This window comes from Homarus americanus, unplaced genomic scaffold, assembly GCF_018991925.1.
Source record: "Homarus americanus isolate GMGI-L3 unplaced genomic scaffold, GMGI_Hamer_2.0 scaffold27777, whole genome shotgun sequence".
Taxonomy (NCBI): domain Eukaryota; kingdom Metazoa; phylum Arthropoda; class Malacostraca; order Decapoda; family Nephropidae; genus Homarus; species Homarus americanus.
Window position 1 is genome coordinate 8,959 of NW_024724131.1, and position 12,892 is coordinate 21,850.

Below are 12,892 nucleotides of genomic sequence, written 5' to 3' on the forward strand. Positions count from 1 at the left end.
TCTTCTTTTTGGGTCGACGCTGACGCTCCATGACTATCCCCAGATCATTGCCCTAACCTAACCAATAATTAACCACAGAGAAGAACAGTATATTTTACCCTCAACTATTTAATTATGTCCGTAACTTTTGAAAGCCCTTACTGTTGTCAGACAAAAGCCACCCCGTCGAGGTGACCCCGATCAAAGTAGGGGGCTTTTGTCTAGGTGGCTTTCGTCTGGGGGGCTTTTGTCTGGGTGGCTTTTGTCGGGGGGGCTTTTGTCTGTACCCCAGTGAGGATAGTGTCTTAGTATAAAATCGCAATGCTGTGAAACAAAAATCTTAATATTTAATCTCAGTACCGCAGCAAAAGTCACATCAATATATTTTAACCAATACTTTAATATTTCTTACCTTATAGTATTATGTCTTCCAACGAAGTAAATAACTGGATCGAAAACACAAGAGAACATAAAAGTCGTCTAGCCTCCCCTCGTCTTGTCACGATGGAGACTTGTGCAGAACTGAAGTGAATTGCTTGTAACTGGTGGATTGGTCGGCTGTACATGAACTGATATGATGCGACTCTATTCAGAGATAGTGAAGAAAACAAATTAAGTGAGAGAGTAGTGATTAGTAACGATGTTAGTAAGCAAATAGACAAACTAAAGCCTAATAAGTCACCTGGTCCCGATGAGATATTTGCCAGAGTGTTAAAGGAATGTAAGGAAGAGCTTAGTATGCCCTTAGCAAAGTTGTTTAACATGTCATTAAAAACCGGTGTAGTACCAGAATCCTGGAGGATAGCGAATGTAATACCGATTTTCAAGAAGGGGGATAGATCACTATCCTCTAACTACCGCCCAATCAGTCTAACATCAATAGTAGGCAAATTACTGGAAGCAATCATTTCAAACTCTATTCGAAATCACCTGGAGAAGCACCGATTGATCAATGATTCCCAGCATGGCTTCACAAGCGGACGTTCTTGCCTAACTAATCTATTAACATTCTTTTCATCAGTTTTCGAATCGGTGGACGAGGGGCACAATTATGATGTGGTATATCTCGACTTTAGCAAAGCCTTCGACAGAGTCCCCCACGAAAGACTAATTAGAAAGGTAGAAGCTCATGGCATCAAAGGTGACATCCTTAAATGGATTAGGGCGTGGTTACAGGACAGGAAACAGCGAGTGAGCATTAACGGCACTAAGTCCCATTGGAGCAACGTCACAAGTGGAGTTCCCCAAGGCTCAGTACTTGGACCATTATTATTTATTATATACATAAACGACATAGATATCGGCATAGACAGCAACATAAGTAAATTTGCTGATGACACTAAAATAGGACGTGTTATCAAATCTGACGAGGACTCGGCAAAACTACAGGAAGATCTAAACAAATTTTTCGAATGGTCTGAAAAATGGCAGATGAAATTCAACGTCGACAAATGTAAAGTACTCAGTATAGGAGATGTAAACAGGGAAACCAGATACCAGATGAACAACGATGCCATAGAGAAATCCGACTGCGAGAGAGATTTAGGAGTAATGATAAGTAGGAACCTTAGCCAAGTAAACAATGTGCTTTTGCTCGTAACAAGGCTAATAAAGTACTTGGGTTCATACAAAGGAGTGTTAGTTACAAGACTAGCGAGGTCATCCGAAAACTGTATCTTGCTCTTGTGAGACCACACCTGGATTACGCAGTTCAGTTCTGGTCACCGTATTACAGAATGGATATAGAATCCTTGGAAAGAATTCAGAGGAGAATGACAAGACTAATCCCGGGCATTAGGAACCTTGAGTATAGAGACAGGTTAAAGCGTTTTAATTTGCACTCCCTCGAGAGACGTAGAGCGAGGGGCGACCTGATAGAGGTGTATAAGTGGAAGGCAGGGCTAAACAAAGGGGACATTACAAAGGTACTCAAACTATCCAACCAGGAGCGAACTCGTAACAATGGTTTTAAATTAGACAAATTTAGATTTAGGCGTGAAATAGGTAAACACTGGTTTGGAAACAGAGTTGTGGATGAATGGAACAAGTTACCAAATATCATCATTAACTCGAATACGCTGAATTGCTTCAAACATAGGTTGGATGCTCATATGAGCAATAGGGGTTGGGTGTAAACGGGACTGCCCAGTATGGGCCAATAGGCCCGCTGCAGTTTCCTCCATTCTTATGTTTTTATGTTGACCCGAGACTGCATGGTTTTGCAGCTACTGGAGACGTTAATCCTTCCCTTTGTATCGGCGGCAAGTTAATCCTCGTCGTGTCTGACCTAACACCTGACCCACACCACATGAGCTCACTGGCGTACTTGTTTGAAGTTGTTTCCTTAATCCTCAACAGGTTACAGGTTGTGTGTGTGGCGGGGGCGCATAGCAAGGGTGTAGCTCATGACGTGGCCGTGATGATGTGGGTCAGGTGTTAGGTCAGACACGACAAGGATTAACTTGCCGCCGATACAAAGGGATGGATTAACGTCTCCAGTAGCTGCAGATATGGGTGATGAGCAGACCCAAAAGTGCCGCCCGGGCCTGGGGCGGACCGCCCCCTGCCCCCTAGCTACGCTAGTGAGTTTATTTAGCAAGAAAAATACAGATACAGAGTGGATAATAATAGTGACATGGATGAGTCAATTGAGAGCCTGAGTTTTATTAGTGGCACCTGATATAATATACTGGACATTTATCTGAAGGAATGATTTTACAACATTTAGTATCATTTGTATTCGTAGCAGACTTAATATGGTGTGATTAAATACGTATGCGAATGGTATCACGATTATTTCTGTAGGTGTCATTAGTACTTAGAGAAAACATTTTAAGTTCCTTCGTCACGTTATAACAAGGTTTTCATGAAGCCGTCAACAGTGTCGCCCTTGGCCAGGTAAAACACAGCCTCCATGTCCATATGCCTGACGGTGCCATATTTCTTAGTATTCTCCCCGTACTTTTTCATGTGGGCGTCAAAAATACCGTAGGTAAAGAGGCCATCCTTTTGTACCTTCCAGACAAGCTCGTATAAAATGACTTTACTCAGGCCTTGACCACGGTACTCTGGCAAGACGAAAAAGTTGCCTAAGATCCCGTTGTTGTACAGATGGATCCAACCCACCAGCTGGTCCTTGGAGGTGGGGTCACCATCTCCCCTTTTGCGAAGAGCCACCGACGGGACGCTCCGGAGTAAAGTCTCGTGGCCGCTATAGGTTTCAGTCCACTGATACATCCAGAAGGGCATCACCAAGGCCACCTCCTCAGGCCGGAGACTGTCCAGGTAGAATCCTTCAGGAGGGCTGCACCTGCATAGAAAAAGGGGAAATAAATATTTTTTGAAAGGAAGCAACAAGAATACTGTGCAATAAAACGAACGATAAATACATTAGTAATGGAAAACAATATATTTATATATAATATATAAGTTTTGATGTAAATTCACTTTTCAATAGAGTACCAGTGAAAGGCCTACTTTCATTTCTTAAAGATAAATTACAACCGTTAGATATGACTATTGAACATGATACTTTTCTCAAATTGATAGAGTTATGCGTTAATGACTGTAACCGCTCATTGGAGCGATTTTGGTTTGTGCAGGACAATAAGACCCTTGTCGTTGACGCGATGAGTATAATTCGGTCAAAACCTGTTGAATACAGTTCACATATAACAACTGCTGGTACATCAGGACACAGTTTGAATGATACGATCAATAAACAGTTAATAATTACACTTATTAAAGTTATTTAGAGTTCTCAGAGGATTCAACAGTTCACAATCACACACACGTTTTGGGGTCTAGGGTTAGATCAACGAGAGCAAATCTAACGTCCTGCAGGAAGATGTTGGCTGACGAGAATCAAGATGTACAGTAAAAGGCGATAGTCTGTCCCTCAGGCTGTCACATAGCTGCTACCAGCTTCATCTCGCTATTCTGAGGTGTAAACAGTTTCTTCACTTAACATGTGGCCGGTGCCCACAATTTGTGCGTGGCAATATCCCGGGCCGGTGGAAGTTGTTTGGACTTATTTCCTAGCCCCCATTAGTACCTGTTCACCTAGCAGTAAAGTAGGTACCTGTTGTAAGTCGAAAGTTGCGAATTCGTATTAAGGGAAAGTTGTTGGAGCTTCCAATAACTTCATGACATAAACCACTGACTCTTCAGGCTTCTACGCCCGTAACTCGTGAGACATAAAGGCAAGCATGAACTTAGCATGCTTCCCTGTTGGGCGCTGTAAACGCTTTTGCGCTTCACCTTACACGAGGATGTAGGGGAGTGCCCAATAAAAAAAATAAAATAAAAAATAAATAAATAAATAACACTGACAATGTGTTTAGGTCAAATGGGAAGTTTTACATGCAAATAATTGGCATGAGCATGGGTAATTGTCTTTCTGCTCCTTTAGCCTGTATTTATATGGAGTTTTTTGAGGCTAGATTACTACCCAATATAGGGGACTTTATTCCTCCATGGTATAGATATGTAGATGATGTTCTTTGTCTTTGGCCTAGAAACAGAGACCCATTGGAATTTTTAGACAAGCTTAATGATCTTGTCCCTAGTATTACATTCAAAATTGAAAGAGAAATAAATGGATCCCTTCCATTTCTTGATATGCTTATCATTAGAAATGGTCATAACTATAAATTTAAGGTGTACAGAAAGCCTACACAGGTAGACAGTTTCATACATTCTTTATCGAGTCACCTGGAATCTACCAAAATGTCAGTTTTTTCTGCTATGTTTTTGAGATGTTTGCATATTTGTGACCCAGAATTTATTGATGAGGAACTGAAACACATTCAGTCCATTGCACAAAAACTTGGGCTAAAAAATCCTTTCATTCTACTCAAACCAGGTGGCAAATTCCTACATTTAGGAATATTTTGACTCTACCTTATTGCAATGAATTTGTCCCGTTAGTTCAGTCCCTTAAATTATTAAATATAAATGTTGTTTTTAAGTATGACTCAACTATTACTATATATTAATCAAGAATAGCCCAACCTTGAATGTAAATGGAAGTGTTTACTGCATTCCATGTAGCAGCTGTAATGGAAACTATTGAGGACAGACTGGGAAAGCATTGCAACTCAGAATCAAACAGCACAAGTACATTATCAGAACAGCATCTGAAAGCAGTGCACTGTTCGTTCATGTTAGGAACAATAATCATCCCAGTGATTGGGAAAACAGCTTAGAAGTGTACAAATCATCATGTGTCACAGAAAGACTTCTGGTTGAAGCTAGTTTGATTAGGGAATTAAATTTCCTAAACCTTAGTGATGGTCAGTACAAAACTGATAATATGTTACACAAATTTATTTGTCAGTGGCCCAAGGTTAAAAATGCTTTGAAAGTATTGGAGTTAGATGTAGGATAGATGATTAGTGGGTCCCATATTTTTGACCTGTCACGTCGCCCTTTCTCTTTAGCTCCTCTGCGTGTGTGGTGTTGTTGGTGTGCGGATTAGAGGATGTCATGTTTATGACCTGACCTCATGTTTAGTAAGGTCACCCTGTGTACTTAAGCCTCTCTCGGTCCATGTAATTCAGTTGCCTCTGAAGATGTCTTGAATAAAGACGAAAGCTAAGGTGCTCCATTGTTTCCCCTTTCCCTGTGTGATTTTATCAAGATTTATCTTATCGACTGTATATATATATATATATATATATATATATATATATATATATATATATATATATATATATATATATATATATATATATATATATATATATATATATATATATATATACAGTATATAATTGTTTTTTAACAAGGATTAAGTCACTTACTGGATATGCGGCAGTTGTGGAGGGATTTCGTACATAGATGAATCTTCGACCGTATGAGCCTCTATGTTTCCGTCGCCGACCAGCTGGTTATTCCCTATACTCGTCACCTGTAAAGTATATACAGTATAGTGTGTGTGTGTGTGTATGAATGGGCTTGGTAGAGACAGCTAACAGAACGGGCTTTTTACCATGCTGTACAGCAGAGTGACTGTGGAGTAGTGAAGGCTACAGGTGACTTACCTTGCTGGAGATGGTCTTGGAACTGGTACTGAAGAACACAGGTTTCCTCCAGTCGATGCCAGGCAACGATCCGATCATCTGCGCCACCTCCTCCTCGTCTTCCTCCTCCGGGTTCCAGAACACTGACAAACTCTGCACCTTTTTCTGGACACCACAATACCAAATGTATGAGAAACACATACCCCCATGATCCTATGGAACAAAGTTTCATGTACAAATTATGCAAACTGGTATGGAAATACAAGAAGAGCGGCTACACACGACTTAAGTACAGTACAGACTAAAATATTATTATACATACAAGATAAGTGGAGGGGAGAGGTACAGTAAATTACAGAGGTTATGGACTGTTCAGTATGAAAGCATTTCCAAGAATCATTCTCTTGCATTGAAATATATTTACATAATCAAGACATATATTCATGCAGATGGATACACAATAAGAGGGCAACATATCCACACCAGACTTACCGTAGTGAAGGCTGGGGTAGCCACCACCAGACTGCCACTGTGTTTTGGGATAAACAACTTTATTCCTAATTTCTCCATTAGTCCATAACGTATTCCTGTCTCGACCGTCCCGTGCAGCTGCCGGGGTTGAAGAATAAAACATAAAATCGACATAAAAGTGTGTCTAGGCACCTACTTTTAATTGTTGTCTTGGTCATCACAACACAAGACACTTCCACAATCAGTAGTTGTGTATTTACCGGGACTTGGTCTCCTCTGATGTTTTCCCCAGACATTAAGGTGAATGGTGTGGTGAGAGTCGCAGCCACAATGAGTGGTATAGGAGTGATGGTGCTCCCCCAAACGCTACTTATGACAGAGTCTTCACCGTCAACACCTTCTCCCGTTTTCTAGATTGAAATCTCCATTTTTCCCCACAGAAGATCTATTAAAGTTTCAGTACATTTGACCAACTACTGGTCCATCGTTTGTTCTCTTGACCGAATGTCTATTTTATAAATAATTAATTTCTGACTTTCACAAAGTATAAATGTTGTCCCCGGGCTTTGTCAGTTTGGCACCTCGGGTTTAGTGTGTTTTGTATCAGTTTAGGTTAGGTCAGGTTAGGTCAGGTCAGGTCTGGTCTAGACGGTAAAGTTAGATTTGGTTGGTTCGTGCCATCACATTTTTATCAATGGTTTAGCATCATAGGCTGTGTAATGTTTGTGGTAATTTTAGAACATGGTAAGAGGCGATAACTCACAATGGCAGAGTTGGGCAGATGGGCTGCTAGTCTCTCCTTCAGCGCCAGCAACTCCTTCCCGTGCACACACCTGAGGAAGCGGCCAGCCATCACCTGTGGGGGTCACACACACACAGATTGCCAGAGTTGACACATTGACTGACCCCAGCGCGCCGCCACTGGCCACAGCACCTCTACCTCTCTCAGGCATTAGTCAACATGATAAAGTTGATGCCAACAATAACAAATGTTTATACCATCTAGTTGTGTCAAACAGAACATTACAAACTGTAATCGAGAAAAAAACGATGAATTTGAAGCCAGTAGACAAGTACAAACAGGTACTAGTCAATCCATTGTTTACCATGATGAGATGTATCAAGTGAAACATGTATATGGGGCAAGTAACAAGATGACTAGATTACAAGATGTAACCGCTAGACTAAGCTTAGAATATAAGTACCTCTGGCAGTATGCCCCTCAGGCATATGTGAACAAAATTATATATATATATATATATATATATATATATATATATATATATATATATATATATATATATATATATATATATATATATATATATATATATATATATATATATATATATATGTAATATTCAGAAATTTCAGAGTAATTTCAAATGCCCCGCCATGAGTGATACTGAGCGTTCAAGGTCATCTGAGGGGAGGGAGCGCTGCCTGCTCGTAGCGAGAGACTGCGGAACTAGGCCTATATGATATTAAATGTAATTTACCGAATTAATAATGATGCGATTCATGAAGTTAAAGGACTATTATTGAATTTGAAATTATTATAGATCGTTTAGCAGTCTGAATAATGTTACGGGTGTCCCAAGGAGTTATTAGTTAGGCGGAAAATATATCACGTAGGCCCAAGCTAGCGCCTTGGGGAGACACGACGCTGGCTAGGCCAGTCCCGGAGAGCATTCACACAGACAAGACGTTCCGCGCGTCCATCAGAAATAGTCACGTGGCCTAGTCACCTGTGCTGCGCTATTGCAGTATAACAAGTAAGTCTCATTCGATCTCAGACAGGGTTAGATAGGGCAGTGATAAAGTAAACTAGAGCTAACAGTGAGTTCATTTCAGGGTTTCCGTCAGAACCCACTTGATTGGAGTTGACCGAAGTTGACTGCGAGAGATTGACTGCCGTTGAGACTGCCGTTGATGATTGAGGGTGGCGATTGTCGCCAATGGACCGATCAGTGTAGGCCTGTCACTGTTTAGCGGGGTAGCAAAGGATCTCTTGAGTGAACGAGTGCTCCCGACAACTAAAACGACACGGGACCAGCATCGGCAGTGGGTGATCAGTTCTTACCACTCCGGTGCACAACACCACGTGTCCTCGGTCAGCTAGTGAAACCCTCTTGCTAACGGGAAGCTAAAGTTTCTCTCAACTGCACAAGGTCTGATTGGCTCACTCTCTTCCTGCCCATGGACGCACTGGGAGTACACTGAGGCTATCTGAGTATATTAATGGTCACACACTGAGACCGTGAGTCTAGGACTCTAGGAGATACCTAGAGGAACATTTTATCTTCATTATTACGGGTGTAGTTAACACCCCTCCTCAGACTGATATTATCTTGACGTGTGTAGTTAATATTTCTTAAATAATTTTGATAATATTGTTTTGAATGTTTGTGCCATTAAGTGGAACCAGAGTGATACTGTGATTTGATTCTTTTAATGCCTCTAATTGTTCTTCATAATTCTGATCTCAGGTATAACCTTGTTCCCCAGAGTAGTGGTTAAGTTAGGTTAGGAAGTGTGCATCTGTTGGGGTGCTATAATTTTGTTGAGTGCCCTTAAGGCCTATTCATTATAGAGTATTTAATTTCTTAAATTTTATTACCATTCCTCAGTGACTGATATTATTTTGTTGAAGACCCTTAAGGCCTATTCATTGTGGAGTATTTAATTTCTTATTTTTTAGTACCATTTCCTAAGTGACTGGTATTATTTTGGGAAAGCCTTAAGGCCTGTTCATGTGTGCAAGCAACATTTCTTAATACTTCAAATTTATTGTTGCCTGTGTTTCTAATAATTTCTATGTCATGTATAACTTTTATTCCCCAGAGTAGTGTTTTAAGTTTAAGTTAAGAGGTGCGCATATTGGTGTACCATTATTTGATTGTGTTTGTAGTGTTGGAGGGAATATAAGTGTCTAAATTTTACAGTGTGTCTCATTCATCCCAGTCACAGACGCTATCCTTCCACGGGTCACGGACAATTCATTTTGTGTAGTAGATTTAAGTGTTCTTGTGCTGGTTCGGGATTTTTCTCAAAGGGGCGCTTCCACTGCCATTACCATCTATTAATTTTTAATAAACCCCAAGTCAAGTGAGAACTTAAAGTCCAGCAAATTCCGACCGGTTACATATATATATATATATATATATATATATATATATATATATATATATATATATATATATATATATATATATATAACAGTCGGAATTGCTGAACAAACAATTGTTTTTCAACATATATAAAGTATTAAACACAACAATAGAACTGATAATGTTGCTTACACATATTTCAGACATAAAGACTTTCACAAAATATCAGTTTTAGAAATAAGAAGTGAACTTTCTTTCTTTGAATGCACACTTCCTAACCTAACTTAACCACTACTCTGGGGAACAAAGGTTATACCTGAGATCAGAATTATGAAGAACAATTAGATGCATTAAAAGAATCAAATCACAGTATCACTCTGGTTCCGCTTAATGGCACAAACATTCAAAAACAATACTATCAAAATTATTTAGGACTATTAAACTACACACGTCAAGATAATATCAGTCTGAGGAATGGTGTTAACTACACCCGTAATAAGGGAGGGAAGATGTTCCTCTAGGTATCTCCTAGAGACCTAGACTCACGGTCTCAGTGTGTGACCATTAGTTTACTCAGATAGCCTCAGTGTACTCCCAGTGCGTCCATAAAGCGGAAGGGAGTGAGCCAATTAGACCTTGTACAGTTGAGAGAAACTTTAGCTTCCCGTTAGCAAGAGGGTTTCACTAAGCTGCTCGGGACATGTGGTGTTGTGCACCCAAGTGGTAAGAACTGATCACCCACTGTGGATGCTGGTCCCGTCGTTTTAGTTGTCGGAAGCACTCGTTCACTCAAGAGATCCTTTGCTACCCCGCTAAACAGTGACAGGCCTACACTGATCGGTCCAATGGCGACAATCGCCACCCTCAATCATCAACGGCAGTCTCAAACGGCAGTCAATCTCTCGCAGTCAACTCCAGTCAAGTGGGTTTTGACGGAAACCCTGTTAGCTCTAGTTTACTTTACCACTGCCCTATCTAACCCTGTCTGAGATCGACTGAGACTTACTTGTTATACTGCAATAGCGCAGCACAGGTGACTAGGCCACGTGACTATTTCCGTGACAGACGCGCAGGGACGTCTTGTCTGCCTAACTGCTCCCCACGACTGAGGCCCAGCCAGCATCGCGTCCTCTCAAGGTGTTAGCTATGCCTACGTGACATATTTTCCGCCTAACTAATAACTCCTTGGGACACCCGTAACATTATTCAGACTGATAAACGATCTATAATAATTTCAAATTCAATAATAGTCCCTTACTTCATGAATCGCATCATTATTAATTCGGTAAATTACATTTAATATCATTTAGGCCTAGTTCCGCAATCTCTCGCTATGAGCAGGCAGCGCTCTTTTCCCTCCCGCGACCTTGAACGCTCAGTGTTGCCAATGGCGGGGCATTCGAAATTACTCTGAAATTTCTGAGTATTACAATCGACCCCCCTAAAAAAAGACAGCACTGTCCTCATGTGCTGAGAAACCACACATACGACCCCCCTAAAAATTTGTTCTAAGGACTGCTTCTCACCCCTTTAACGTGCTAAATGCAGCATTTGTCTTCTCTTCTCTCCTTTTCTCTCCCGCTAACACTCGACCCCCCCTAAAAGAAAACAGCACTGCCCTCATGTGCTGAGAGAACATACATACGACCCCCCTAAAAATTTGTTCTAAGAAACTGCATCTTACCCCTTTTGCTAAACGCAGCATTCCCGTCTTCTCTTCTCTCCTTTTCTCTCCCCACTCTTGCTATATATATATATATATATATATATATATATATATATATATATATATATATACATATATATATATATATATATATATATATATATATATAAAGTGTTTCCCTTTAGTGAGAAGGCTGACTCCCTCTATCTCTGGGCCCGGTCTGTGAGAAATACGTCATATACACAAAAGACTCGGGACAAACGTTCATCTCTTCCGCCACCCCCCCTCTATAATTTCGCATGAATTTATCACATTTTCATTTATTTCACTCTGACAAAAAATTCTCAAATATTTCACAAATTTCTAATAAACCCTTGAGGGCTCCATAATGTGACGAACTACAGGCTGAGGACCACTGGTGTAGGCAATGTCCGAACTTTATATCTGATGGCAAGATAGCTAATATACCGAGGCTGTATCCACACTTGGCATTTAGCACCTGATCAAACTTCAATGTACCGACTTAAACAAACAATGTACTGGAAATACTCTGTTACATTTAGTGCTATAATAATCACGGTCACTGGGGTCTGATAAACACCCTTAGTGGCCTCTACTCTGTAGTCCTTTTTACGCTACCGCTCACAGGACCAGTATTTAGCGCACAATTCCACAGCTCACCGCAAACTGATCCATTTTACCACACACTTGATGAGTCCGTCACTTTGTTTTTGGTGCTGGTTTCCATATATATATACTGTTTAATGACTTGTACAAGAGTCATGAAGCAGATATATAAAGATGAGAGACCTGACCGCCGACCACAGAACAGGACATGATATAACTTTCATTTGATCAGCACCTGTTGTAGTTGTATGTAATTATACACTGTACTGTACCTCCAAGAATGACTGAAGCTCAGTGTGGATGATTGTAAGAGGCGGGTGACTCTAAATCCTCAGTGAATTATATAGGAACGCTGGCAATGATAGAGAGACCGGGCCGTGTTTACTGCAACGCCTGATGTTGTGTACTGAGGTTGACAGTGAAATTGAGGGCTCTTATCAGGGGGTCTTGGTGTTACCCATTATGCCACAACCGGAAAAGTGGTTCGGTTAACTTCATTATGTCGAATCACTTGTAGTGGCTACTCTCCCCTACAACTTCCAACTGAGCTCCGGCCGCACTCCGACCAGCCAATCAGCGTACAGCCAAAAAAAAAAAATCGAAAATGCTAGTGACAGGGGGGAAAGAGGTTCAGGGGAAGAATAAAGGGAGGATTGAAGTGAATTTTAGGAGGAGAGAACAGATGCAGTGGCTAAACACCGCTTGCGTGAGGGATTGTAAGATGGAGGCAGCAGCAACAACTCGCCTGGACGCGGCCGGGAGGCGACAAGACGAAGCCAGGCTAGCGTCAGGTCAAGCGTCAGGTGCGTGTTGGGTTGGGCAATGGATGTTCAGTGCTTGGTCGGCTTGATTGTGTTTTGGTTTCTTGTGTGGAGGGGATGTCTTGGTCTTCTTAGCTTGATGTAGATTTTCTTCTCACTCTCCTCCTTTTCTTGCTCTCTTGAATTGTCCATTCGTTTGTGTTTGGGTCTTCTTCTTCTTCGTCTTCCTCGTGTTTTAAGTCCTCATAGGTGTGG

At 41.0% G+C, this 12,892-nt stretch overlaps 1 protein-coding gene across 3 annotated transcripts; it reads right to left on the reverse strand.

Annotated features, from left to right (window-relative positions):
* Positions 1 to 2,627: 2,627 nt before the first annotated feature.
* Positions 2,628 to 12,297, reverse strand: LOC121864063. Of its 3 annotated transcripts, none has more exons than XM_042362962.1 (6): positions 12,149 to 12,296; positions 7,237 to 7,329; positions 6,495 to 6,611; positions 6,024 to 6,167; positions 5,784 to 5,890; positions 2,628 to 3,283 (listed from the first exon to the last, which is right to left on the reverse strand). In XM_042362962.1, the coding sequence occupies exons 2-6, from the start codon at positions 7,324 to 7,326 to the stop codon at positions 2,830 to 2,832; spliced, it is 912 nt and encodes a 303-aa protein (XP_042218896.1). In that variant the 5' UTR covers positions 7,327 to 7,329; positions 12,149 to 12,296; the 3' UTR covers positions 2,628 to 2,829. The 3 variants fall into 3 exon arrangements, with proteins under 3 accessions (XP_042218896.1, XP_042218895.1, XP_042218897.1); XM_042362961.1 differs by having other exon boundaries at positions 2,628 to 3,289; positions 12,149 to 12,295; XM_042362963.1 differs by lacking the exon at positions 6,495 to 6,611 and having other exon boundaries at positions 2,628 to 3,289; positions 12,149 to 12,297.
* Between the last annotated feature and the right edge of the window lie 595 nt (positions 12,298 to 12,892).